Below are 27,573 nucleotides of genomic sequence, written 5' to 3' on the forward strand. Positions count from 1 at the left end.
ATACATGAGCAACTCGTGAATCACGGTAAAAAACATGCAGCGTTTAAGTGCGTCCTGTTTGTCTCACGAGGATCGAAGGAACATTAATAATAATATTAACAACAGGAGGTACAGCAGTTTCACACACAGTGCTGGAATCATTCACTTCTCAAAGTCCCACTGGCACAAAGCTGCTCACATTCAAAAACTGTTTCCTCACGCTCTGGCGGCCATGTTTTTTTTTTTTTTTGATTACACGAAGTGAGCCTCTCTGTGCTCGACCTCCTGCAGCCGCCGGGACCGGAGTCTCTGGTAAACCGGTTTGGCCTGGTTCTGGCCCAGCTCCTCGGGGCTGGAGCTGGGGGACTGAGGCTCCGCCTCCAGGTCCTCCAGAGGCTCGTCCACGGACACCTCGATCTCGATGCCCAGCTCCTCCTCCTCCTCCTCGTCCTCGTCCTCCTCCTCGTCTTCGTCCTCGTCCTCGGCGCTGTTCGCCGAGGCGCAGCTCTGCAGCGCTTTGGCCTTGCTCCCCGACGGGGGCTTGTAGAAGGTTCCTGGGGGGGGCTGGAGGGTCCGGGGGGCCCTGAACGCAGCTGCTACGGTGCCGTACTTGGACACGTTGTCCTCCCTCCTTAAAGTCCTGCTGGGCCGCACGGCGACGGTGTAGGGCCTGCCGGGGTACAGGCTGCCGAGGCCGCCTCTGGTCCCCAGGGAGAGGGTGGACTCCACGGAGGCCGGCGGGCCGTCCGCCTCCCCCGCCGGGCCGTCCGCCGGCGAGCTGGCCACGGTCCTGACGCTTCTGGAAACGTCGTGCTTGTACTGTTTATCCCAAGTCCTGCGTAGCGTCTGCGTGTCGATGAACGTACTCCGGTAATGCGTGGCCGCTCGCGACTTGGGGCTTTCGCCTTCGTCCGCCTCCTCGATGGTCTGGTCGCAGCCGCCGCCTTTCCCGTCGTCCCGGCCGGGGCTGCTGGGCGCCCGGTTCTCGTCCGCCTGGCCTCGGCCGCTCAGCCTGTCCGCCGGCAGGCTGGCCGGGCGGGAGGACAGCTTGGTGCGCGGGCGCCGGAGCTGAACCCTGCTCACCGGCTTTGGCATCTCGGACACACTCGACGGAACCCCGTTGAAATTCCCAGAGTCGACTTCATCTCCTTGGAACAGACAGATAGAAAAAAAAAAGGCTATTTTAGCAAAACATGAGAGCCGATTTGAAAGACCCCCCCCCTCGTCTGTCTCCACACTGACCGGGTTCAAAGTCGCTCCCGTCGAGGGCGGGCATCGTCTCGTGAACCTCGGCCAGCAGGTGCGAAGAAGGGATGATGGAGGAATGTCTCTTGTACGACTTGGAGCTCTGCTGTGTGGATAAGACAGAAAGTCAGACCTCAACCTGCTGCTTCAGGCTGAAAATGAGGCTTTACCAGGACCGTTTAGCGCTCCTAACCTCCTTGATGTCCCCCAGCGACTTGGAGTGCCGGCTCAGCCGCTGCTCCTTCTCCTGCTGGCTCAGGCGGGACCCGGCCTCCGTGGGGGAGGCGCCGCTGAGGGGGCTGAGCGGCGTGTCGAACACCATCTCGTAGTGCCTGATCAGGAGCTCCACGATCAGCGCCTGGTAGGGGTAATCCACCAGAGACGACAGGGACACCTCGGCGTCCGTCTGCCTCGGCTTGATCAGCGTCGGCCCGAAGATGATGCCCAGGTTGCTGGCGGTCATCTTGTTCTCCTCCGATCGCTCCGTCACCCTGAAGAGAGGAACAATAAACAATGATCAAAGCATGTTGAAACCACCGCTAATCTAAAGAAACGGTGATCGATGCCCCTCCTACCGGTGAAGGTGCTCTATGAGGAACTGCAGCGTCTTGTAGTGCGCCGGAGGCAGGTGTTTCAGCAGGTCCTTGATCTTGAACAGGACCCGGTTGAGCTCCACGCTGACCTGAGCCGGAGCCACGGGGGCGGGGCTGAGCCGCAGCGCCTCCAGCTCCTCCACTATGATGCTCTGGCTCTCTTTGGCCAAACCGATAAAGTCATTATAGTAGCGGAACAGGACGAGCGGCTCTGGAAGCTGGAGAGCATTGAATAAACAAATGAAGGGAGGAAGTCAGCTATAAACGGAGACAATCGAAATATGCAAATAAACAAGAGGTACAGAATTAGAAATCAGATAAGAGGCGCGGGAATGAGACGGCAAAAATAAAAAGGACAAACTGAACGTCGATTCCACAGAGAGGGACAGAGTCTAGAGCGGCTCACCTGTCTCAGGTAGAGTTTGAGCACGTTGCTAATGTCGTGGGGATAAAGATCGGAAAGCTCCACCAGGTCTTTGCCGTTCTCAAAAGCTTGGCACAGCTTCTCCACTCGGGATTTGGCGCCGTTGACGCGGTAGATTCCCTTCAGAGCGCAAAGACAAAACGCTTTCAGCTCAGGAGAATAAAAAAATAGAAGCAGTTTTCTCTGTTTCCATGGAGAAATGCAGAATATTAACAGGATGCACCACAGTATTTGTAGATAAATAAATGCGCACGATTTTCCTGTTTGGCCGGGAAATACCTTGATGTTGAGCGCTCGGTTCTCGATCTCGGACGTGCACTTGCGTATGATGAAGGGGACGCCGTCCTGGCTGTTCCTGGCCGCCTGAGTGAACTCGATGCCGAACAGATGAAGCCTCCCCTGGAGCTTTTTATGGCCACACTGGATAGCCAGAGTTTCCAGGCACTTCTTATGACAGGCCAGCGAGCACTGCACGCACACACAAACACACACACAAACACACACATTAGATTTATGAAAGCAAAAGGCAGCAATGGAAACAGACAAGACGACCACAGATGAAGATCTAGGATCGTTCATTGTCAACATAAAGCAATTAAATCTGCATTTCTTGAAATCTACCCTCCCTTTCTGTGGATTCCACTTCTATGCTCCGTTTACAGTTTTATGAAAATCCAGAAAGGAAACTTGAACATCTACCAACCCCTTCACACATCATTATCACATCAATGCAGTTTCCAGCGCTGTGTAACCTCTCCCAACCTTTTCTTCTCCCCAGCAGCTCCGTTATCATTGTTTTCTTCAGTGTATCTAATAAATATGGACAGAAACTTGATCGTAAGTCAACAGCGGAGGGGAGGAGGGGCTGATGTGCTCAGGGATGATGGAAAGACGAACAAAAGGCCTTTAGTTTCCACTGCCCGTTCCCCAGCTGAGGCCGTTCGGTGAATTGGGTCTCTGAGGAGAGCTTGTGGCCAGTTTAAACTTTCCCCTTCATTCAAGAGGTTAAGAGGTGTTTTTTCTCCCCCATCTTTTGTTTGTGTTTGATTTTTGCTGATAAAGACGCTGTTGTGTAACTTTGGCAGTCTTCATCTTAAACTGGTAGCAGCCTGACGGCTTTCAGCGGCGATCCGACCCGAGCGTCACGGATTCCACATCTGAATAATGTAGGAAAGCAGGCAGAGAAAGAGAGGAATCCGGGGCTACCTCTTCACACTCAGCGCCGTGAAACACCACCAGGCTGTCGCATTCACGGCACTTGGAAGGCGCTCGGAGCTTCCTCAGCTTGTGGGTCAGCGCCGCTTTGGACATCTGGGTGTTCCTGAAAGGCCCCGGAGAACTGGCCGTCTCGATGATCATCTCGCTCAAACCTGCAGAGAAGCGTGGAGGGACGCCGTCAGCAGCCGCGTCGAGGCAGAAAACAACATTTAACACTTCAGATGCAAACTTTTCATGAACAAACGCAGTAAAAAAAACCAGCCCGGTTGTGTTTGACTGACCGTTGTCAGAAGGCGAGGGAGGCTCTCGCTCGTCCAGGTCGTCCGCAGACGACATGGTGCCGGTGGAGGGGGTTCTGGGTAATCTCCTTTTGAAGTCTCCTGAGGAGTGAGGGAGGACACACCCGTCAGTCCAGACACATGAGACACTGGAAATGACATAAGAACATTTTCTATCCTCCTCAGCTGCCAAGGAGGCCTCTGATCGCACTGATCCCACCTGGAACTGGACTAGCAAGACGCAATGTTTGTAGAGTATTTACTGTAGTTTTCCAGTAAATCATTCGGGATTACAGAAGATTAGAGACGTTGCTTCAGGGTATGAATTCTTCTTTTTTGTAGGGTTTGTAATTGAAAATGGCAGCAGGGGAAACAGGCAGAGACGACTCAATGCCTGGAGGTTTTACTTGGAATATGTCACAGACAAACACAACGACCCGTCAGAATGACGAAGCACAACAGAAATCCTGACTCAGCCGAGGTGCTGTATTGTTTCACTGCGACACAAACGCATCGTTTCACAGCAACGGGGAAAATGCAGACAGAAGCGCAACTTCGGCCGAAGCCACGATTTTATGTGTTTGTGTACATTGTGGAGAAACACAGTCGCACAATGTTCAACAAAGAGGCACCGCTGTCAGCCGTTGCTAAGGCTCGTGATTCAACGATAACAGGCCAAGAAGTCTGGGTGAACACCAAGTTCACAGGGAGACATGTTCTGCTGGAAGAGGGCGTCGCTGCTGAGGAAAAGTCTAAAAGTTTTTATTTAAAACAGAACAAACGAGTAACTGAGAAGCAGTTATGAGCTGCTGAACAGCAGCACGACTCCTAACTAGTCATTGAAGGTGGCGCTCAGAGACAGAGCCAGAGATTCAGAGGGAAAGGAGTTCTCAGTCGTACCGGGGCTTGCGGTGGGAGAGTCCATGGACCGGGACTCGCTGCTCCCTCCGGCGCTCTCCGAGTCGCTGCACATGCCGCCGCCCTGAGTAGCCGAGGCCCAGGGACGAAACAGGGCCTGGTTCCGCAGAGCTGCAGGGCGGAGGAGCACAGCAATGGATGAGAGGACGCCAGGCTGCACGGAGGAGGAGTTAAGAGACCAACTGGAGACGTGCATGTTCTCCCTGTGCATGACCCGGCAGTCTCCTCCTCTCTTATTAACCTGCGTGCAGAGGAAGCGTCTGCTGTGCGAGCTGCAGCCCGGCTTACCTTGGATGTCGGAGCTGCCGTTGGAGCGTCGCTCTGCGATCTTGGCGTGCTGGGCGCCGAGCGGGGCGTCCACCTCGTCCCCGCCCAGCAGCTCCGAGGTGACGGACGCCTGGGACAAGTTACTGTGGGAGGAGTGGCTGCCGGTGAGGGAGCGCTTGTTGAAAGGCATCCTGGGGTGGAAAGCGACAGAGAGACAGCACAAAATGAGATTTGTTGACAACGGAACTGACAGAATTCCTGCATATCACTGGGAGAAGAAAACAAAAGCATCAGACCGCTTTGGCTGTAATTCTTCCTCAGCTGCAGCATCAAAATACCAATTATATTCCCAAACAGTCATCACTGATGAAATCCCTGAATAAGGCATAAATTAAGCTGCTGCACCAGTGCAGCCTGGGATGGAGTCAAACAATGACTAAGTGGGGAAAGCAGCAGCAGATCTGCAGGGGTCAGCCATTGTTCACCAGAATAGACCACGGTATCTCACAATATACAATAAGTGGGTCAGCGCTCTATATTTAACCTTTTGGGGCGCGGAGCCGTGGGCACACGTGAGCATGGGCGTGTCGGCCCGAGCCTCATTTCCTCTCTCCCAAGCCGATCTCTTTTGATCAGCGGGATCAGAGCGAGGGGGGCGGGCGGCAGGGGGAGAAAACTACGTGAGAACAAAGCACCCTCTTACTTCCATTTGTCTGGTATGCGTGCGTGTGACCGCAAACCTGTGTCAACAAAACCCTCTCGAAACGGAAACTATTTTTAACTCCGGCCTTAATAAGAGTTTGAGGATGAAAACTGGAGAATGGCGGCGGTGTTTCCGCTCCTGCGCCGGGCACAGCGTGCATTTAGTTAAAACCAGCTGAACACGTTCAAAGAGAGTTTTTTTTTTCCTTCAGAGAGCTGACGGCGAGCCCGCCGCCTCAGCTGCTCTCTCCCGTGACCGCAGCGCCTTCCGCAGGAAGCGCCCGCCAACCCCGCTGTTTTCTAACTTTTCCAAAACAAGCACGTCGTCCCAGAGATGATTAAAGCTTCCCCCCCGCCCGTTACATCAGATGCAACATCAAACGCCTCACCCTGCATTCGGCGTGACGGCCGAGTCGAAGGAGTGCGACTCCAGGCGCGGCGCGTCGGCGGGCAGGTTCCTGACGAAGTCGATGTAGCGCTGGCCCGGCTCGTACTGCTTGGCGTTCTCACACAGGCTCTGGTTGTTGACGGGCAGCGACACGACCTGGGCCTGCTGCAGCTGAAACCAGTTGACCGTCACCTGAAAGGACAGCCAACATTACGCTCTGCGTCCGTCCCAGGGCCGGACACTCTCCTCCTCGTTGCTGAAAATGAGGGATCTGATCTCATATTCGATTGGACTCACAGCTTTGAGGGTGAGGTCGCACTGGGAGACCATTTCCCGAATCTGGGTGATGATCTCGCTCTTGGTGTTGACCAGATCCACCCTCTTCACGCCGACGTCCACCTGACAGGCCTTGCAGTGCTCCCTGGCCTCCTCCGCCTGCAGATTCAAGCATTGACATCTTCAGCTTTTCCAGTCTATGCTACGAGCTCCGGAGTGACGGGGGGTGAAAGTGAAAGTCGTGCCTTCTGCAGCGCCTCCTCCTCCAGCCGCCGTCTCTTCTCCAGCTTGGCGGCTGCCGGCCCTCCTCCTCCTCCGCCGGCCTGCTCCTCCTCCAGGCGGCTGGTGGACACCTTGGCCTTCTCGTACTCCTCCTGCCGCTGGGTCTGAAGCAGCCGGGCCTTCTTCAGGGCGCTGTCTGCCTCGTGCTGGAAACAGACGCAATGTTATTAGTCAGAAACAGTAATTGCCAAATTTCCTCTTGATTTCTTAATACTCTGACTTTTTATGGCTGATATTTCACACTTAATCTGCTGCTTCTTACCATAAAGAAATGAATTACAGTAATGTCCAAACCGCTGTCGCAGCTAAAGGTTTAACAGATGATGTTTATTCTGCAGTAAGAGCGTCCTGGAGAGCCGCACGACTCCACGACCAAACAAAGCATTTGTTTTGCCGGTATACATTGGACTGAGGCACTTGAAAAACATTCTTGGAGCGAGGCCCCAGGTCAGTGAATCTTTTCAGCCGGCCTTTCTTTGGAGCTGCGTTTCTGTGTGGCCCTCTTCAGAGTGCGACCGTCACCACTGTCGACTCACCATTTTCTTCAGCTCCCTCTGCCATTGCTCCTTGACCTCTTTTCGTAGTTTGTCCAGCTCGTTCTTTCTCGCCAGGAGAGGCTGGAACACACACACAAAAAAAAAAAATCATGCAGCAGGCACACACAGTCAGAAAGAGCCGTTGTTTCCATTATAAATCCCCAGACAAAGTCCCGTTTGAGCTGCTTTGATGAAGTACCTGCATGAATTTGTTGCTCTGCAGCACGGCGGCGGTGTGGAGGACCAGCTGGCTGTATTCAATGTCATTTTTGAAAGCCGTCATGTAGATCTCCCGGAAAGGCATGAATTCCTTGAATGAGGAGGGAGAAAGTCTTTGAGTCTACCACAGGAGTTTTCAAAGCGTGGGAGGGTTGAAATCCCCGCGCTGCGCCCCCGTTTGGCCCCAGGGAGGGACGGGGCAGAACCCAGATCTCCACATTTTTTAAGTTGCTCTCCGGCACCTCCCAGTTAAAGGCGAGTTCAACACTTTGAAGCTTCTGCCGCTCTATGACTCAGCAGAAAATCATGACAACGCCGCTCGCACGCTGCACGGCGTCCTCACCTGTTGACTTGCCAGCGTCTTGGCTGTTTCGGCCATTTTGGCGAAACTCTTTGCACATTCAACATCTGTAAAAAAAAAACAAAAAAACAGAACAAATTAGTGGAACAGCAGCAGTGGAACAGTAGGTGTTGCTGGAGTCCGTGCCCCGCAGTCGAGCTCATAATCAATAAAGAGACGCGAGCAAACAAAAGAGGAAGTGTTAAACGGGAAGGCTGAGAATGAACGCACTGTACAGCCGGACTGAATGTTCTCAGCATTAGACTGAAACCATTCATTAACCAGTCCGGCAAACAACAGCTCTCACACCACAGACGCAACCTTGAGCCCGGATAAGCCCTCATTGTTTTCAGTCCAGTTTGGCTCAATCTCTCAGGAAACTGACCCTTCGAATAAACCTCGGTTATATTCTGACTTCAAATCCACGCGTCAACAAAAACATCTAAGCTCCCTGTGAGATACGAATCCAGCTGCCAGAGCGGCTCCTGATGTGGGTGTTGACACATGAATGACAGGCAGTAATTAGTTTCTTCCTCCATTAATCCTCCGCCTGGCTCACCTGTGCTGAGACGCTTCTCCACCCACGCCAGCAGCTCTTTGGTGTACTTGGACCAGGCCTTGGCGTAGAGCAGCGCCGACTCCACGCCGCCGTCCTGCCGCTGCAGCGTCCTGTCCACCTCCTCCAGCCGGACCGGCGGCGACGGCCCTGTGACAGCCGCAGGAAACCCTCGTCAGTCGGGGGGGCTTCAGTACGACCACCGGCGTTCACCCCACCCCACCCCCACCCTCCTCCAGCCGGCCTCGGCTTAGCGAGCAACATCTGCCAGTGAGTCAGCGAGAAAAGCCCGCGCTGACCTGGGACGATGGAGATATGGGATAATACCGTTTGAAGGTAAGGCAGGCTGACAGCGGTCTCACTGCACGCATTAATCCGGGGTCCGGGTCTAAACAACACCTCACATGACCCCGGAGACAAAGCATCAGAACAACGGAGTTCGCAAACTGATTTCTGTCTAAACTCTTCATATTAACGAGGATCAGTGTCTCCCTCCCCAACACTTCTACAGCCGCTTCAGACCACAGTAACCGAGTGTTCGTCTTACCTGGTGGATCATCTTTCTCAGGACCGGATCCTCCAGATTCCACAGAGAGATTCTCAAAAGACTGAAAAAAACAAACAGGCCTCTTTTTAAATCTACATGCAACGATAGCAAAGGGGGAATAACTCCTGGCGATGCAGCACAATGCGCTGTGCTAACATGCTTAAACCGCGGCTTATCAGGAGCTCCACTTCCTCCTCTGTGCAGTTACAAAACCAGCGGCAGGAAAACAACAATACACAGCATCCATCCATCATGCGAGCAGGCCCTGCAGGGGACGGGCGTCCGCCTGCAGCACCGGCTTCACCTCTGAACTCTCAACTCTTCCCTGTGAGTTCTCCTGACAGTTCAAAGGCAGTGGGTCACATCCTGCCAGGAACTAAACGCTGAATGAATTAAATATAACTGGGACTGCATTTTCATTAAACTAATGGTGATAACGATAAATATAGCACATTTCTTACCCTGGTTCTCTTAGTCAGGGGGAGCCCCAACACGGATCCATTCTCTACATCTCCCATAAGGAAGTCAGACACTCTGCGGAGGAAGGCAGGTGAGTTGAAAACTGAGAATACATGGAAAAGCAAAAACTATCTTTATTTGCCTTAATAAATCTAATCTATCCTAAAAAAAAGCCAGTAGTCTTCGTTACTCACAACAGAAAGTTGTGATATTTTTGAGAGTTTGTTTTCTTGATATATCACAACCATTCAAACATGATGTGAAGATAATCCACTCAACTAAATGATCAGTACTGAAGTAATACCGAAGATATTATTGTTTCCATACAATTATATCATTTCAGAGAAGGAATCAATAACAAATCACTCAATTTCTCATCTACTGTTTGACCAGTTCTTCGGCTATTCTCATCATTTCTGGCCATGTTGCAGAAATGTCTCCTAAAACTTAAATCAAGGAGTTGAACAACCTTTATTAAGGATTAATGTAAAGGTCAGATTTACTGCGGTGAGAAAACACAAAGTGAACTGGGAACGGAGCGGATAAGGCTCACGGACGTGACGCCATACTCACACATTGCCAAAAGTGAACGCCAATGTGTCGATAGCCGTGTAGATCTCGCCGAAAAGCTTCTGCTTGTTCTCTTCGTTCACCTCCTTAAAGTTCACTCCTGTCAAATATGGAAGAGGGATTGCAGTCAGGTTTTGGTAGCGGGCCGTGCCCCTACCCCCACATGCTGAAGGCATCCTGTGTTTAGGAAATCAGAGCCATGATTCATCATCCTGTGAGTGATGATGATGATGATGATGATGATGAAGAAGCATCTGAGTCACTAGTTCGCTCCTCAAACTCAGAATCTGTTCACTTGGCAGCTCAAACGTGCCGGCTTTCTCAAACCGAAAAGCCCCTCAGAGGCATCCAAAAACAACTCCGTGTTGAATCAGTGCAGATAAGCAAAGCGCTAGCGTGTATATTTGGCCGTAATCTGCCCGGGCAGTAGTTTCCTGCTGAAAGTCTAAACAAAGTGATGACTGAGGACAGAATGGGGGAAAAAACAGCCGCGTAAATACGTCTGTAATCAGTCTTCACAATAAACTTCCTGTCCTGACCGAGCAGGGAGAAAATAAACGGGCAGAAAGATGCTCAGAAAGGAGATCGAACGCGCAGCAGTGAGTCGGTGGAGTCGGTCCGCTGCCTCCGTGATTTCCTTCGACTTTCCTTTCTTTAGGAACAATGGATGTTTCTAGAGTTCAAAGACTTGCAGAGCGGACGTTCGAAACTGAAAACGGCTCATCCAATATTCTCTAGATCTAAAAGTCAAAAGGTTCTTTAGTGCATCCTGAATAAGAAAGTGGTGTCATACGACCAGAATGTCAGGATACCCACCCACCTACCCAACCCTGGAAATTACACAACTGTCACAGTTCGGCTCCGGCTTTTTAGGACAAAACCATCAAAGAAATATGCAAGTGTCAAAAGTCCAAGCTACATACCTCAAAACGAGTTTTTCCTCTTCATCGTTTAAAAAACAAACCGGTCCTGATGACCTTGAGAAAGCCATTATCCGAAACACCATTTTTACCATCCTTGAATGTGGCATCAACAAAGTTCCCCGTCTCCAGGTGGGCCCAGCTCAGCCCGGTAAAAGAAAAAGAAAATGAAATCCAATGCAGGAGCTGCTACCATTAAATTACCACAAAAAAACCAGAGGCGGCGTGAGGCTCGCGGGCCCGGGAAGCCTCGAAGAAACTACTCCAGCCAGCACCATTCAAAGCACACAACTCCTGTGTGGCTCCATCTCCTCCTCCGCCGTCCAGCCCCGACCCCCAACAGGACATCCTGAGGCTTGCTGGAACACAATGCCAGAACTCGCTCAGGCCCCAAGCAGCGGTCCGAACGCGGAAGTTACATCATCGGGAAAAAATGGTATTGTTTCACTGGAAAGGCTCAACGCTCTCCAAACACTCGCCGGGAGCGCGGCGCTGCGATGCAGAGGGGGGATCGGACAAGCAAAGGTGTCCAACCAGGGGGTAATGTGAAGATGAAGCAAGTGACCCCATAATAAGTTTCATATGATGAGGTTTTAGACGAATATTTACTTTCAAATTAGGCATGAAGGCAGAGTGCAGCGCCGCTGACGTGTGATCCAGTTATATAAAAAGGTTAATGATGAAGTACTTCCAGGTCAATAAATAACGTCAGTAATGCAAATATTGACACATTTCAGGTTTGGCACTGAGAGGTGGTGAAGGAGCTCATCTGTTAACACACTGCAACTGACTGAGGGTCAACAAGTGAGCGATTCTGGCCACCTAGTGGCAAAGAGCGTGTTACAGCACAGCGCGGGATTACTGACACACTGAGTCAATCAGTTACTGTCAGCCCCATTGTCAGAGCAAAATGTGTCCTTTGTTGACCTTTAATCAGTTGCTATTTATAAAACAGTTCTCTGAAATGCATTCATACACCTCTAGAGACCATTCTAAAATAACACATCATCTTCAATAACCTTCTAAAAAAACTGTCTGCTGATGGAAATCAGTTCATACTTCCTGTATCTCCACTGTGCACCAACAAGTTTCACTGTCACCAAAATAATCAAGTCACTGCATGAAAGATGGCACATCCAAGTGCTTAATAATTGTTTATGGCAGACACACACACACACACACACACACACACACACACACACACACACACACACACACACATGCCCACACCCAAATGTGTGTGAACTCCTTCCAAATATTTGAGCGAAGGTGAGGTATATTCCTTCCTCCCTCCATCGCGTCTCCGTTCCTTAAGAACCGAACGTATTTCAAAAAGGTATGCAGCCCCTCCGAGCCCCTCTTTGCAATGCAAATTGAGACGAGGTATACTCGGGGGATTCTTGTGTGGCGGCCAAGTTAAGAATTGACCTGCATGCCAGATCATAATCTCAAAGAATGAGGGGCTGAATAAGATTTCCCAGCGTAGCTCCCTCTGGACGGGCACACAAAGCACAAAGGACAACGCTCTCTCTCCGCATCTTCAAGGATCACGTATCTGACTCCCAAATTATTCTTTCTTCCTCACTGTATGGGGTTTGAAACCCATGCTGCTGCATTTTAAGCAACTTGAGTGACTTCTGAAGGGCTGCATCGCTTTGAAGCTCAAAGAAAACTCCTCGGAAATCTTCCCTGGGAAGCTTTTCACAAACTGTTTTTGAGCCCCGGGATGACAGTGGAAGAGACAGGCCACAGCGAAAGGTCCGAAAGGTGCAGGAGAGGAGACTGTCAAGGGAGGATTAGATAAGAGGAGACAGAGAACAGACCATGGGGAGGCTGGAGGAGTAGCTGGCCTGTTTTAAAGGAGGCCTGAGAGTTATGTGTGTGCATGAGTGTGTGTGTGTGTGTGTCTCAGCGAGAGCCGGTCAGCTGGTCTCACCTTTGACCGTGGCGATGACCGTTCCGGCCGTGCTGAGGATGTCCACCGAGTTGAGGCTCTGGTGCTTGTTGATGATGGCCTTCAGGACTCGCAGCAGCTCGCCGAGTCGCTCGTGGACGGCCTGGTGGAGGCAGTCCTGGTGCTCTGGACGGAAACAGGAGACAGTCTGATCACACCGGGCTGCATGTGCTGGGACAGAAACAACCGATATACACGTCTGAACCAGATGACTTGGATGTTTTTGTTCGTGATTTAGGGAATATCGGGCATAATGTATTTTTCAGGGTTTCTATGGGCTCTAAGCACAACTCAACCACTTCCTGAACTTCAGGAGGTTCCTTGTTTCCTGTCTTTCATTATAGGACGAGCTAATTAATGCAGGTGTGTCGAACCATTACTCTTGTGGAGACAGAGGTCAGGGACATCTGGATTAATCAGCTCGTCCTATCATGAAAGACAGGAAACAAGGAGCTACATGAAGTTCAGGAAGTGGTTGAGTTGTGCATCGAGGCCATACACTAAGATGTGACTGATTTGTGTGCACGTGCAAAAACAAAGTATATGACAATCACAATACAGCTTTTACGACACCCAGTAGCTTTGCTAACCTTTGATCAGTGAGATAAGACGTCCGTATCGTCAACAAGCTTTTGTGTTATAAATCACATAAAAAGACAGTTGCTGTTAAATAAATCCTGCTTCACAGGAAAGCAGCCAGTTTAACAGCGACAGCATCGCTGAAAGGCGTCCCAGCTGTGCCCGTTTAAAACACAACAACGTCACATTGAGACCATTTATCCACAGCCGCTCGACCCGACGGCCGACCCTGGATAATAAAGAACGGGACGGCAGAAGAAAGGCGATGTGAATACAGCGGCACGACGATCTGATTCCTTCTCGGCGCATCAGAAAACACGCTGCAGCTGTTGAGAAATTGGCATCCGCGGTATCTGATTCTGTGTGTCAGATATGACTTCCCTATCACTGACTCACCCTCATTAACAAAAGGGATAAACACAAAAGTGTGCCAGCGGTAAACTGGAGGAATGAGGTCATGCGTGCGAAAAGGCAGGTAGATGCTCACATGCGCCCAGGTGGAGGTGTTTATCAACGCTGACGGGAACGAGGCCACGTTCAGACACAGCGGGATTACTGGTACAGGAGCGGCAAGACAGGAAACCGTCTCCTCTCTACCTCTCTCCTCAGCTGTCTGGAATAAATATAACGGACACTCTGGCTGGGACATGTTCCCGGACCGCGCTGTAATCTCACCGCATCACCTGTTAAAGTTCATCATCTTGGTCGTGGCGTTATGCGACTTCATTTTAATGACCACTTCCAGGTCTGATGTCGCTGCAACTTTTGTAACCAAATGAAGGTTTAAAAGCAAGCGCGCGCACACACACACACACACACACACACACACACACACACACACACACATACACACGCGTGCAGACACACAGAATGAATACAGCCAGTCAAAGCCACATTTTGTGCTGACGATCACCCCTGGATTACCCGTCATGGAAAAGGGGATCAGAACGACTTTAGCTGTCTCCTATTTTTTCTTTTATTCGTTAGCCCTTTTTTTTCAGAGCTGGACGCGCAGTGCCGCCAGAGGGGCTAGTGGCGCTGGGTCTTTGTGGCCTTTCTGACAATGCTAGCTGAGGCCTGACCCGGCTGCGTGGCCAGCGGACCGGTCTGTGCCACAGCGGTCAACAGGTCAGGGAAAAGACGCTGGGCACACCGCAGTCCTGATCGTCCAAAGATAAAAAACGAAAACTCTGTGAGGAATCATGTAAATAGATTATTTACCACCTTTTAAGCTGCGGGAGAATTTGCTTTTCAATGAACTGTACCATGAAAGTTTAGTGAAATTTAAATACGAAGCATTAATAAAATCCTATGGTGCAATAACAGGTTAAACGAAACACAAAACAGGCACTAATTAAACATTAAGAGGCAAATTTGGGGTGATGTACAAATACTACGATGACTTTCTTTGTACATAAAGACAGGCACAAATCACAGAGCTCTGCACTCCATCATGAATTGCTCCTTTCCCAACTTGCCAAAACCTTCTCCACAGGTCCTGGAAAGTTCTGTTTTTCTCCATGGCAACAATCTTCATCCATCTTCATCAGACGCCACGCACAGCTCCATCCAGTGCCGAGGGCACGGTGGGTTTTAATGGCATAAGCCGCTCCACTTTGTTGTTTCAGCGGAGGAACTCGGCATGGGGCGGGAGACAGGCCAGCAGAGCGCTGTTGGCAATGACTACAAATAAAACCAAGACTCGACGCTCTCATGAGACCAAATCAGGCCTTCGGAAAATCGTTCTGTCCATAGCAAAGAGCTAAAACTTAAATAAAATTATTTTCTGATGTCTACAATGAAATACACTGAATTGGTACCATCCAACCATTCTACATAATGTACAGTTTGTCCGGAGCTGGGAGGCCATGGAGGGAACACTGGGTGGAAATCCAGCTGCATTCTGGTCAATACTACCACTGGGCCAAAGAAAAACTCAATTCAGAAGTAAATCACCATATTCTATGTCCTTTTTGTTTTCAATCAACAATCGTGGGGAAAAAAAAAAACGATCTTGCAAAATCTTATATAACCTCTTAAAAGGACACCAAAGACAATGACGGAATAAAAGGTCAAAGTTGACAATGAGCTGCTTCAACTCTTAAGCTCTTAATTGGTCCTGGTCAGTTTAGGCCCATTTATGGACATTTATCCTTCGAAAGACAACATCCAAACAATGGCCCGAATCATTCACGCCGACTATATTCTCCATTCATCTGCCGAGTAACTGAATCCCGAGTCGTGGAGGCGTCTGTCTCTGGGCAGGCTGGAGGTTTATTAAGGACAAGTCTGAACCATGAATGCCCACGAGACAGAGGGTCTTCCCTCCATGGGCTTCAGTCATCAATGGCAGTTGTGTGGCCCATTGGAAAACCCTAAATGGGGGCTAATTAGCAAGACATTATGGTTGCGTCCACCAGCCCAGCAGGACACAGTATAATGTACAGAGGCTGATTATTTAACCCCTCAATTGCCATTCCTGGAAAGACACAAAGAGGAGAAGCCCCGTTCCCATCGGGGAGCTCTGCTACAGAAACATCTGAGCGCGCCGGATTTTCAGCAGCGCACGCTGTCATTCCTCAGATGGGAAAAAAATTCAAGAGGGAACCTCTGTGGAAAACGCTGCAGTGACGGGAGATATTTTAATTTGCAAGCATTAGCCCAAGGTCCATCCGAAAGCTGGCAAAAAACAAACAAGCTGCTGGGAAGATCATTTTGTGTATTCCCCAGGGAAGTGTGCAGAGTCTGGAGTGGGGACCCGTTTGAGTGCCAAAAACTCACTATTGTCCCAGGGGCCACTGGCAAACAGTGGGACCGGCCGCCTCACGGGCCTGCCACATGAAGCATTTATGGAACAATAAATCACAACGACAGCTTTTCACTTTTCACGGGAAAGGACTGCAGTCTGTGCGTGCCTGTGAGTGTGTGTGTGTGTGTGTGTGTTTGTGTGTGTGTGTGTGTGTGTGTGTGTGTGCGTGCGCAGCGTGTCTTTGTTCAAGTGTGATAGTTAGCAGCGAGAGAATTGCAAGGAGTAATAGAGGAGGAGTTCTGGTGGGTATGGGAGTCGGGGGTGGGTGTGTTATTTGGGGTAGTACTCTCTCTTGGGATTTGTCCCAAATTTACCCCTGCACCCCACATCCCCGCGCCGGCGGGGGTTATGAGAGAGGGACGGAGTGAGGGACATTCCTGGGCATAATAAGCTGTGGTGAATGAAGGCTACAGGGGGATCAGAGTCTGATCCTGATGAGAAGGAGGCCGCGGATCAGGAGCCGCTCGGGGACTGCCAGCTACACATTGCCAGGTTTTTACTTCATTAGCGTCATGGAAACCCAACATTCCAGCCTCTTGTTTGGGAGCGAGGATGGGAGTTGCGGGAGAGAGGGGTGGCGGGGGATCCATAATGAAAACATTGTCGGATCATTCACCACTGAGATGACACCTCAATACCAAAACAATCCGACTCCTCTCGGGAGCAGATTCTACAACCACATTTTAATCACTTACAAATATGAAATCAGGCAATCATCTGCTTAGGAAGAGTAATTCTACACAATATAAGAGGAGTTTGTAGAAGAGGACGTAGAAAACACCTGTCAATACTCATATTTTCACTAAACACACACTTGGAAACCTCAGGAAAACTATTGTTTTCATACTTTCTGGACCCCTATTTCCTCAAAAGCAGTATTTCTTTCCTCCACCAAGGCCAGAATTCAGGAATAAAACAGCCAAATGTTTCGTCTTGACGTGTACCGTATGCTGCCTCGCCCAGTTTGAGGGCTTGGCGTCGGGGTGCCTTGACTCTGGGGCGGACACAATATGACTTGGCAACATTCCTCTTGCTGCGACCCTAGCTATGCTCAGTCATGCATTGAAAATCATGGGAGCAATGTATTATTTATGCTTCAAAACATCTGAGAGAACGGAGGGCGCTCACTGCCGCAGAGCGAGTGTGAAATCACTAAACATGTCACAACCGGGTCTGCAGAGGTCCGATCAAACGGGGCGGCTCATGGCAGAGGGGGCGAAGGGGGACGCTGGCCGGGGAAGCCATGACTAATGTCAATCAAAACCTTTCCAAGTGTCCCGCTGAATCCAGTCACAGCGGGACATTCCTTCTGCTCATCCCCGAAAATGAGCAGCTAGTAGAGCAAGGTGATCTGGAGTCAGATCACAGAATTCAAGTAAATAGCGGAGCGATAGTGACAGTTTCTTTGTTAGCCGTCCAGGTGAGATGACACACTTTAACGTTCAGTTATTCGCACTATTTGCTCAGCTACGCGGCGGTCCAGTGAAAACGGTCCACTTAACCTTTCCCACTCTGCAGGGTCAGTGCGATGGGTGGCCCGTACGGCTCCTACCCCCCCCCCCCTCCTCCCTGACATACTTCCTGTGGTCAGTGGCCCTGCTCCACCTCTGCCGGCAGACCACCGGCCGTCCACTCTGCAGATTAGCAGATTACATGCGGCGGGCAGAAAGCGGGGGGAGCCGGGCCTTCCCACACTTCAGCGCTGCGGCATTCCCCGTCGCTTCACCTTTGAAGTCATTTTTCCCCTGACTGCCCGAACAAAGAGCCGGCGTTTAGACGAGACCCCGGGGCTGGACGCACGGCACCTTCCACCCAGGTGGGGGGCGGTTCTGTTCCCGCTCTGCTGGATGAAGCCTTCTGCCAGAAAAACAAGGCAATGAATAATCAGAAAGAAGGTGAAAATACCCGAGAATAAGTGAAGCGCCGGTTCACAAATTACCAAACAAACCATGAATATTTCTCTCGTCTTGCTTTATGCATATAGATGAGATGCCCAGCGCGCAGTGAGGAGGCTGTTTTTCGGAGCCCCTCTTTCATTTCTCCCTGGAGCTGTCTGTCACGGTGAGGAAAGACAGCCAACCTTTCTCTGTAGATAACACCCCCCATCACCGCTGTTGATGCAAAGCTCTGAAGGCTGGCATTCCAACTATGCTTTCTTTAAGAGAAACTCCAAATCCCCCGGCCGTGCAGCGTCCAGCTGGCAGCCGAACGGGTCGGGCATTACCCCGAAGAGACGGCCGGCCATGTAGGCAAACGGCGGGGAACCGGGAGACCCATCCAGCAAGCGCATGGACGGGCCTCTTTAGTACACCTGTCAGGGGGCAGAACTGGGAAGTTCTGGGGGGGGGGCAGATACCACAACGAGAACAAGAGGACACTGTTTTAGCTTCACTCGCATCCTAATCCTACGAGAAAAGGCTTTGTGAACGAAAAAAAAAACCTCTTCACAACAGTTACTTTTAAAACTGTCGAGGAATTTCATCGAGTGAAAACAGACACACAGTCACTTAAAACAAGCTAATTTCAACCATAACTACTAGATGTCTGACAGGACTGCGATTACTAGACGTTTCAGGGTAGAAAAGAGTCAAAGAAACACACACACACACACACACACACACACACACACACACACACACACACACACACACACACACACTGTGAGCCAGTGTTTTGTTTCATGCCATGACTACAGTTTAAAGCTTGAGCAGGCACGGCCCTAAAGGAGGCTGAAGGTATTCCAGACGGGAGAGGTAACGCCAACCGGACTGCTTCAAAAAAAACAAAAACTCAACCATCCTGTCACCTTGTGGAGCTGATATCAACTGAAGAACATGTGTGTGTTATACTCACTACTCCACCAGGACAGCGGAACAAGACGGAGGCCGGTAAACTCTCTGTTCTTGTTAGAAGTTATGGGCTGTAACCCATCACGGGACTGACCGACTCGGTCAGGGACGAGCCCAAAGGTCAGCCCCGGGAAAAAGAGCGAGGCCAAGCACATCCAGCACAGGCAGAAAAAGACCAACGATACTGTTTATTCTCAACATTATCGATCCCATCTCTGTGTCAGAGACCTGATTTCTACCTTTGATTTTAACAAAAACGAAGCAACGTTGCATGAAAACTAGAACTATGCCTCTCCCAGTGAAAAAAAAAAAAAACCTTACATAAGACGACACAGCATTTAATGTGTAATCCTTTTTGCAGCACGACTTTGCTTTAAATGCTGAGTAATTCCTGTCATCTTTCCTAATTAGCAATAACCTGTAATTTTCTAAATCATTTATTCTCATTTGTTGAGTGGAAACAGACTGAACGTCATCGGTAAGAACACCTATTATCCACAAGGTCTTTTCATTCATGGCTAAAACTGTGCAATATTCCAAAACGACCCAGAATGCCGAGTCATGCGTGCCGTTTAAGAGTAGAGGATGTCAAGTAAATACTTAAGCTTACTGAGACGAGACATTTGCCAACGTGTGTTTAAGTTTTAATCCTGGGGGGAGGGGGTGGAGGAGGATGGGGGTTCCGGACCACACTGACTTATGGGTGATGGTACAATCTATCAGTCTCTGTATGAATGAGTGGCGGAAAGAATTTCACATCAATCTTTCCAAGTGAATAAATACAGACAAAAACAATATGTTGACGGTGTATGCAAGAAGGTTTCGTCATCAAAACCCACAATGCTTTGCGGTGTGGGAATCCCGAAGCTTTACCTCAGTGTGTGGCAGACATCGACTCCTCCTGGAACAAAGCTGCCTCCACAGAAACACTGCCCATAACCATAAATCTTCCCAGTGGAGGGGAAGCAGCGCACGCACGCACGCACACACACACACACACACACACACACACACACACACACACACTGTGAGACCCCAGGGTCCCAACTTGAAAACAACTTACAAATCTTCAACTTCCGTTGGGCTGTTAAGCGTGCTAAGTGCCGATGGTTTTGCCACCTGTGTCCAGCGTGCCATCACAACACACACGCACACACACACACACACACACTGTGCGGCGGATCGCTGCATGTTTTGTTTTCCTCGGGACGGGGGGGATAAATGGACCAGCCATATGTCACAATAGTCTGCGCTTTAATCCCCAGGAGTGGGGGGGCGATGCGACGATCTGACCTGCAGGCGTCAATTAAAGCCAAGACAATCGCCGCGCTGCCCGACTGCAACCGCCGAGCACAATTAGGCTAATGTAATAAATCCTGCCGCGCAGCTTAATTAGCACGATGAGTGTGGCGATTGCATCAACATTTTCCAAGTTAAATTCAATTTGTGGCTAAACTCGGAGATAATATACTGGTTATTTAGGAGACAACAAAAGCCTGCTGCCTGGTGTTTGGGATAATTTATGGCGACTTTAAATATGGGCACAGTAAAAGAACCATAAAAGGAACTTTTTGGAGGCAAGGCGTTCGCCGTGCTTCGCAGCGGATCCCAGACCCGGTGGGATCGCCTGTCTAAACACAGCGGAGCTGCAGCCGTTCGGACAGTCTGGACCGGGGGACTGAACAGTCCAAGTAGGGCTAATTTTAGGCTGCCGTTTCGCAAGGGGTGATTTAGACTACAAATGACCAAAATAGCATTGAGACTTTCTCTGAGGACCAAGGCCAGAGTCACTTTCCCACAAGGCTTTTACATCAGGGGCGAAATACTCAGCTGGCGTTCCAAAAACAGAGGAAGCTCCTCTTTTCCCACATCTTATCCACATATTTTAACCGAAAAGACGAGAAAACAAGGAGAACACGCGGCTTGACATTGAAACGCTTCGGCACAATGATTAAAAGCGTCGAGGCTCTTACTCACCGAGCTCGCAGGTGCATTACACAACACCTCATTATCCTTTAGTGGCAACCGGTTAATCATTAAAACCGTGAATTCACAGTAAGAGGACATTCTCCAAAATATCTGCTGAGGACACTTCATGAGTCACAGCACATGAGTCAGAGGAAAAACTTGAGCCGGCTCAAGGAGGGTGGGCACGGGACGTCCTTTAAGACGACAAAAGACTGGGAAGTGTGGTCAAACGGAGGGTTAGACACTCCAAAGGAATGCAGGAACATCAGGGAACACACACTGAGATAATATACAACTAAATCTAAATATTGTTCAGTACGCTGAGACTAACTGATTCTCATATTTTATTAGGAACTTTAGTCCGTGTTTTCAAGTTGATGAACACTGAACATCTCTGCCTCAGGAACTTTAAAGCTGAAAGTTGAGTTTAGCACATTTGATTTGTGATCCCAGTTTTATCTGTAACATTAGAGTGTATAACTGAAAGACAGCCTGACGTTTTCGGTTATTTAAGTCTTTATTAATGGAATGAATGCAACTTTTAGGGATTTGAAGCTTTGGAGGGATTAGAGGACATCTCTAAAGCATTTCTGCTGTTTCATAACAGCCTGATGTCTGAAAGAACGATGACTGCAGTGTGGAATGCAGAGCCTGTCCTTCCAGAGTTTGCATGTTCTTCCCAAGGAGGAGAAATTAGCAGATATAATGTGACGTTTATGAGTGTGCTCATTCAATTTCACTCTAATATAAAAGCAGCAAAAATTCTGACGTTTTAAAAGTTTCATAAGCGTCGGTAATCCAAGAAACGTGTGATTTGTGGTGCAGGAATGCAGGGCAGGACAGAGGAGGGAGGGGTGTGGCGGTGTCGGTGGCACACCGTGACAGCAAAACTCTTCAGGAGACACCGTGCAGCGAACAGACAAGACAGAAACAGAAGCTAACCAATTACCATCCAAACGAGGAGCACAAGCGGTACGTGCACACGGCGCCGAGGATGCTGAAGAGGCAGGAGCGAACCGAGAAGCTGACGGGAGGAATTCAATAGCCGTGTAATTTACAGAGCTTTCCTGTAGCGACTCGCACGGCTCCACCTGCACGAGCGCGAAGCGCTGACTGCGGCAGTTTCTACCCTCCAGGAGCTGACGCACGGCGGCGGCGGCGGCCATCGTCCTGCCGGGCGGCGTCAAAACAGAAGAACACAGGAGGAGACACACCTGTGTCATTAACACAGAGCCGCAACAACACAGCACAACACCCAGGCTCCAAAAATAGATGATGAAACACACAACAGCCTGCAGGCCGCAGTCGACCCAAAACACACCAGCTCGGGCTGAACCTTCTCTCCACTAATCCTCCTGAAGACGGGCCAGAGACCACATCCTCGGCTCATGCGGTCCCCAAACGTCCCCCGGGACTCCTGCTAAGACCGACCTTTAAAAAACAGTAATCCCTTCCAATTACCGACCTGTTCTTCAATAAGAAGCCACTGCACAGAGGTCGTGACCTCGGGAGAAAAGGAAATATCCGCCACACCGCGAAGATGGAATGGACTTCACATTGACCTGACAGCGAGGCAAGGCACCACACCTCCTTGAGCGTGGGGCGTCATTCATGCGTCACGGACTGGAGGCCAGTATGTAATAACCACCATTTATGGCTGATGTCCGGTGCTGGAAAAATAAAACAGCGGCCGAGGAGAGAACCCCGGGGGATCCGCCGGCTATTCTGGACTTGGGAAAGGATCGTCTGCAAAAGCTGCCCGGTTAAGAAAAGCACGGTCGTCTGGAGATGCCCCCCCCCCCCCCCCCCCCCCCCCCCCCCCAGGACAATAGGTGTCAGACGCACATCATTGACTGTGAATGCAGGCAGTGTTGCGAAGGCTGCAGGCTCTGAGTCGACTATGGCCCGTGACTATTGCCTCTAAAAAAGAAGAAGAAGAAGAAGAAGAAGAGGGCTCCCTTCGGTTTCAGAGAGTGGTCTGGGTAATGAGAGGTTTGAACTATTGTGCGAGGGCCGCCCAGACAATATGGCCATAAATTAGAGGGGGGATTTAAATCACATCCGATCACAGCACAAGCTGGCGACTCCCAGCAATCTGCTGGCGTGAACTCCGGAGCCGCCGGCCTCAAGATTCACACAACAAGTGAAAATAAAAAAAACCCCACAAAAATACGAGCAGGACAACTGCAAACTTTCCTCTCTTTTCTCCACTAATCACCCTCTTCCTGTACTTATCCACAATAATGAGCGTCCTGAAGGGAAAACTGCGTCCTGCGCTCACGTGTTGCCTTCTCCACGGCTCAATTTGCATAACAGAGCCTTTGCTTACGAGGCCTGTAAACTATGTGCAGATAGGTCACTGCATCAGCTTTATGGGCCGCTGTTTGCAATACTTAAACCGATTGCAATTATAAGATTATAAACCAGTATCTTATTGCAGCAAAGCACGCGCTGCTTTTCTATTTGGTCAGTGGAGGAAGTAGGCCAACGCACAACATCCAGCCAAGCAAAGAACCTTTACACACGTCTCCAGATAGAAGGAAGAAATTAAAAAAAAAAAACAACCAAGTTGTTGTCGTTTCTGAGGCCGGGATGTTTTTGGCGGAGCTGCCGTGAGAAAACGGGAGGCGGCGTCCGTCGTCACATGTACCTTGACCTGGTTTCACGTCTGTGCGTTCTCCTACCCGGTCTGGGGAATTAACAAGTTTGATTCTGATCCAGAAGCAATTGTCAAAGCATACCAGAGCAGAACCGTCATAACCACCCACGTGCAGACACGTGCACGGAAACGGCGGCAACAACCGACCTGGGCTGCACTGCGTTTTACTGCCTTTGTATTTCAAATTTAAAAACACTTCTTTTCCTTGATGGTGACTATGTGATTAATAAATGCACATTATTTTGTACTTTACCAGTCAGATAAGAACCGGAGAACCAGAGCGAGATAAGGCGGGTTGAGCGACCGCAGAGCCAAGGCCACAGCGTGACAAAACAGGTACACGGGCCCGGGACTGTGTACATTGCGGGTGAAAGCAACAGTGTGTACACAAGAGCAGACTGGCAGCTACATTCCGTTATAAATCCCCTCCGCTCTGCGCACACTATTCAGCATGTTTGTGTCCTTTCCACACACTGCCACAAGCTGAGATTTTTTTTTTTCCTTTTTTTTCCTCTAACCGAAGGACAGGCCTTGTTTAGAGCCAAACAGAGGAAAAACAAAGAGGAGCAGGAACACGCTGGTACGCTCAGGAGCGGCGGTATAAGGTGTCTGGTTTACACGTGGAGGCGTCAGTGTGTGAGAAGCACACACGGGCGACAGGGAGCTGTTGTGGAAACACGTCTTTAAAAGGCAAGCAGGTGAAAAAACTAGCAGCAGGGAGCAGCTCGGGCTGAGGGTGGGTGAACGTTTGGTGAGGCGAGCTGCAGATGTTCGCCTAATCATTAACCCGGTATTCATATCGATATTTTTTTCTCCAAATGACCTCAAAACTGCATCTTCCTCAGAGCGACTCTCAAAACTACAATTTTACACAAAAAGTTACATCAGTGTAAACAATATTGTATTTTTCAATATCAAATTTTAGAAAAACGTTGCTGCAACGCACATATCGATATGTCGCACATTTTAAAGCTGTCAGTGACGGATGGCAGCTTTAATCCTCAGAGGGTGTGTTCACACGCTCCAAGCTCACTTCTCTAGATCCAGTCCGAACAAACGGTGCTCCGATTGCAGTTGATCAGTGGAAGTGTGAACGCCATGAGCCGAACCTCTCTCTCTGCAGCTTACTAACCAATCAACCCGGCTGTGCTGAATGCAACAGGACTTCATGAGGTCCACCGGGTTTCTGTAGCCTATAGGACAAAAATCTGGTGCACTATGTGACTGAAAATCTTCACAGACTATTCAGGTTTGGATTGAATGACAGATCAAAGATGTGACGTCTAATCCAACCGATCACAGGATGTAGAAAGAAGAGCAATTGCTGTCTTCATGAAGCTAATCCCAGCTCTGACATGTCTAATAAGGCTGTGGTGAGGCTGTAACTGGTCCAAAAAGCCTCCAGAATAATCTCATGAGTGCATCCCTTATGGGATTGTGAAATTAAGTAAAGTTTGGTCACAAAATCATTGTGAAATCCACCATACGCAATCATTTAGCATCATGTTAAATACTCCAAGGTGAACAGAAGACATGACGGGAAACTGCAGGAGAAAGTGTGAATAATTCCGCTCTCCGCTGACGTACCTTTGGAGTTGAACACTTCTTTGAGCTGCAGAAGCACATCGGCAAACTTGCGCACGTCGCTGACCAGCTGCATGATGTAGTTTGGGTCCGACGCCGTGGCGTCTGGGCTGTCTGGGCTCAACGAGCTGCTCTTGGAGATCTTGGCGGGGCCCAAGCTTGGGTTGGACAGTCTGGAAATACCCAGAGAGAGTTTGGGTCCTCCACCACCACTGCTGCTGCTGCCACCTCCACCGCTTCCCGATCCTCCGCCAGTACTCTGGCGCAGCATGGCGGCAAGCATGGTTTCACCGTCCGGTGGCCCTCGGGCCCGGGGGTCGGTATCGCGGCTTTCAGCTTCGTTTTCAGACCAAATGCTGCTCCACGACTTGAACTGAGGGCACTGCCAAGGAGAGAGAGAGAAAACTCTTAATCCAGACGATCACCCACTGTAATAACATGACAGGACTGACTGGGTCAAAAGTGTGACACAACATCAGACAACAAGTCAGACTGGACGACTTCTTCTTGTTTCTGATACTTTATGAGTACTTTTTACACAGTTTTTCAACACTTTCAACAGTTCACACCTTGGTCGGCCCACCTCTCCCTTGAAACAAGCAGTAACCTCAGCGATCATTTTATGAATAAATCTGCTGTGTGCCTTAACTGTTTCACAAATACCCATTCCTTTCCTTATCAAGTGAACTAATTCTCTCCTGCAGTTATTATACTGCTGGGAAATGTTTATTATTATACAACAGTGGATTAATGACACCATTTATAACTCAAAACGTGATCTGACACAGCAAAGCAAATATTTACTGACTGAAAAACACTGGCATGAAGCACACGGCACAAACCTTTGACAAAATCTAGTTACTCTTTAATACATTGATAATAAGAGTTGTCTGTGTACTATTCTATTTGGTGGACACATTTATGCATGAGTACATTTAAAATATGCGTGATTGATCGGATAGAGGAAGAAATTATTGAGGATATAAGCTCGATAAGTAAAAACAACACTATTAGTATTAGTAACACTATTATTAGTATAAAATATCTCAGCGTCCTATTTCTCACTCCTTAAAGCTAAATAAAGCAAACTTTACTTAATGGGGATTTTAATTTAAGTCAAATAAGCCACTAAACTGCGGAGAAATCAGTGCAGCAGTTTATGTCTTAGTTTTTTTTTTTTACTTTTCCGCAGCACTTCTCTCCTTTGAGGTGAACATTCGGCGGAATAACTGGAGGTTAGAACCAAACACAACGTAAGTCGTCTTAAAACATGACGCTTCAACGATTTCCTCGCGAAAAGACGTCTTTTCAGAGCTAAATCGTCAGATTTCTTGTTAACAACGCGCGTGAAGTTCCAAGTGTGAAGCGCGGCTTCACGCGCACGTCTCTCACGTATTTTAAGACATTTTTACCTGCGGCGTCTTGTCCGTGGAGCAAGTTTCAAAACTTACAACGTGACTCACCTGGCGCCGGGTCGTCAAACATCGCAGCCCAAAACGTCCAGAAGCGGAAAACAGAAGAATGAAGCAAAAAACCCCAAAAAACTAAAGAAGAGTGAAGTAAGATCCAGAGACAGCGGAGTCCCGGGCTTTCTCACAGCGGAGTCCTGAAGCTCTCCAGCCCGCTGAGCCGCTCCGACCGACCGCCTCTCCTCTCCATGTGATGATGGAGTGCGCAGCCTGGGTTTGGTGTGTGCGTGTGTGTGTGTGTGTGTGTGCTTGCCGGGGAGTTTCGTGTTGGGACCTCCCTCAGCAACAGGTGTCCGTCTGTCTGCGGCGCGTCTGCCACAATGAAGCATGCAGCTTCCTGTTACCGCTTTCAAAATAAAAGCATCGTCATTAAACCTGTTCAGATTATGTCAAACTTCGCATAATGAAGCTACCATAAACCCTGTTAGAATGTTTATTCAAACAGGCACAGAAAATTCACTAGTTTTTTTATTGTAATTCCTGTCCAGTAAACCGCAACTGTGCATCCTTAAAAGCGGCAATACACTTTTACTTTGAAATAAGTTTGTTGACTTATTATTGAAATTAAACAAAATCATGAAAACTTACCCCAATTCAAATGTATTTATTTATTTATTTATTTATTTATTTATTTATTTATTTAGTTAGTTAGTTAGTTAGTTAGTTAGTTAGTTAGTTAGTTAGCTAATGTTAATTTTTCAAGTCATATTAGATCAGGATTTGTAATCAAGAATAGAATAGATCATTTACTAATGGAATTATTTCCATTCTGTTCTTCAAATTAAAAAAATATCCATTCTCTTCTTGAATGCATCTGTCAGGCGCTTTTCTGTGCAAATAATGGATTCTTAATTTAAGTTTTGAATCATGGTTACAATCTTGATAATATTTTATTCTACCAACTGAAAGGGACACTCCATCTACTGCATGCAATATTAAGGAAATGTGCAAGATGTACAGACAGCGCAAACACAAACCTGCGTGA

At 49.1% G+C, this 27,573-nt stretch overlaps 1 protein-coding gene across 3 annotated transcripts; it reads right to left on the bottom strand.

Moving 5' to 3' along the window:
• On the bottom strand, window positions 1-26,827 carry LOC115394207 (rho GTPase-activating protein 29-like). Of its 3 annotated transcripts, none has more exons than XM_030099425.1 (23): window positions 26,583-26,827; window positions 25,123-25,501; window positions 12,654-12,797; window positions 9,801-9,897; window positions 9,230-9,302; window positions 8,769-8,829; window positions 8,225-8,371; window positions 7,669-7,733; window positions 7,306-7,416; window positions 7,107-7,187; window positions 6,534-6,716; window positions 6,310-6,447; window positions 6,014-6,204; window positions 4,944-5,113; window positions 4,638-4,766; window positions 3,741-3,839; window positions 3,448-3,611; window positions 2,521-2,709; window positions 2,224-2,361; window positions 1,800-2,035; window positions 1,418-1,715; window positions 1,222-1,327; window positions 1-1,127 (listed from the first exon to the last, which is right to left on the bottom strand). In XM_030099425.1, exons 2-23 carry the CDS (start codon window positions 25,400-25,402, stop codon window positions 232-234), a joined length of 3,996 nt encoding a protein of 1,331 aa, XP_029955285.1. In that variant the 5' UTR covers window positions 25,403-25,501; window positions 26,583-26,827; the 3' UTR covers window positions 1-231. The 3 variants fall into 3 exon arrangements, with proteins under 3 accessions (XP_029955285.1, XP_029955283.1, XP_029955286.1); XM_030099423.1 differs by having other exon boundaries at window positions 1,222-1,330; XM_030099426.1 differs by lacking the exons at window positions 12,654-12,797; window positions 25,123-25,501; window positions 26,583-26,827 and adding an exon at window positions 10,721-11,179 and having other exon boundaries at window positions 1,222-1,330.
• Window positions 26,828-27,573: the final 746 nt, after the last annotated feature.

The sequence above is a fragment of the Salarias fasciatus genome, chromosome 9 (assembly GCF_902148845.1).
Source record: "Salarias fasciatus chromosome 9, fSalaFa1.1, whole genome shotgun sequence".
Taxonomy (NCBI): Eukaryota; Metazoa; Chordata; class Actinopteri; order Blenniiformes; family Blenniidae; genus Salarias; species Salarias fasciatus.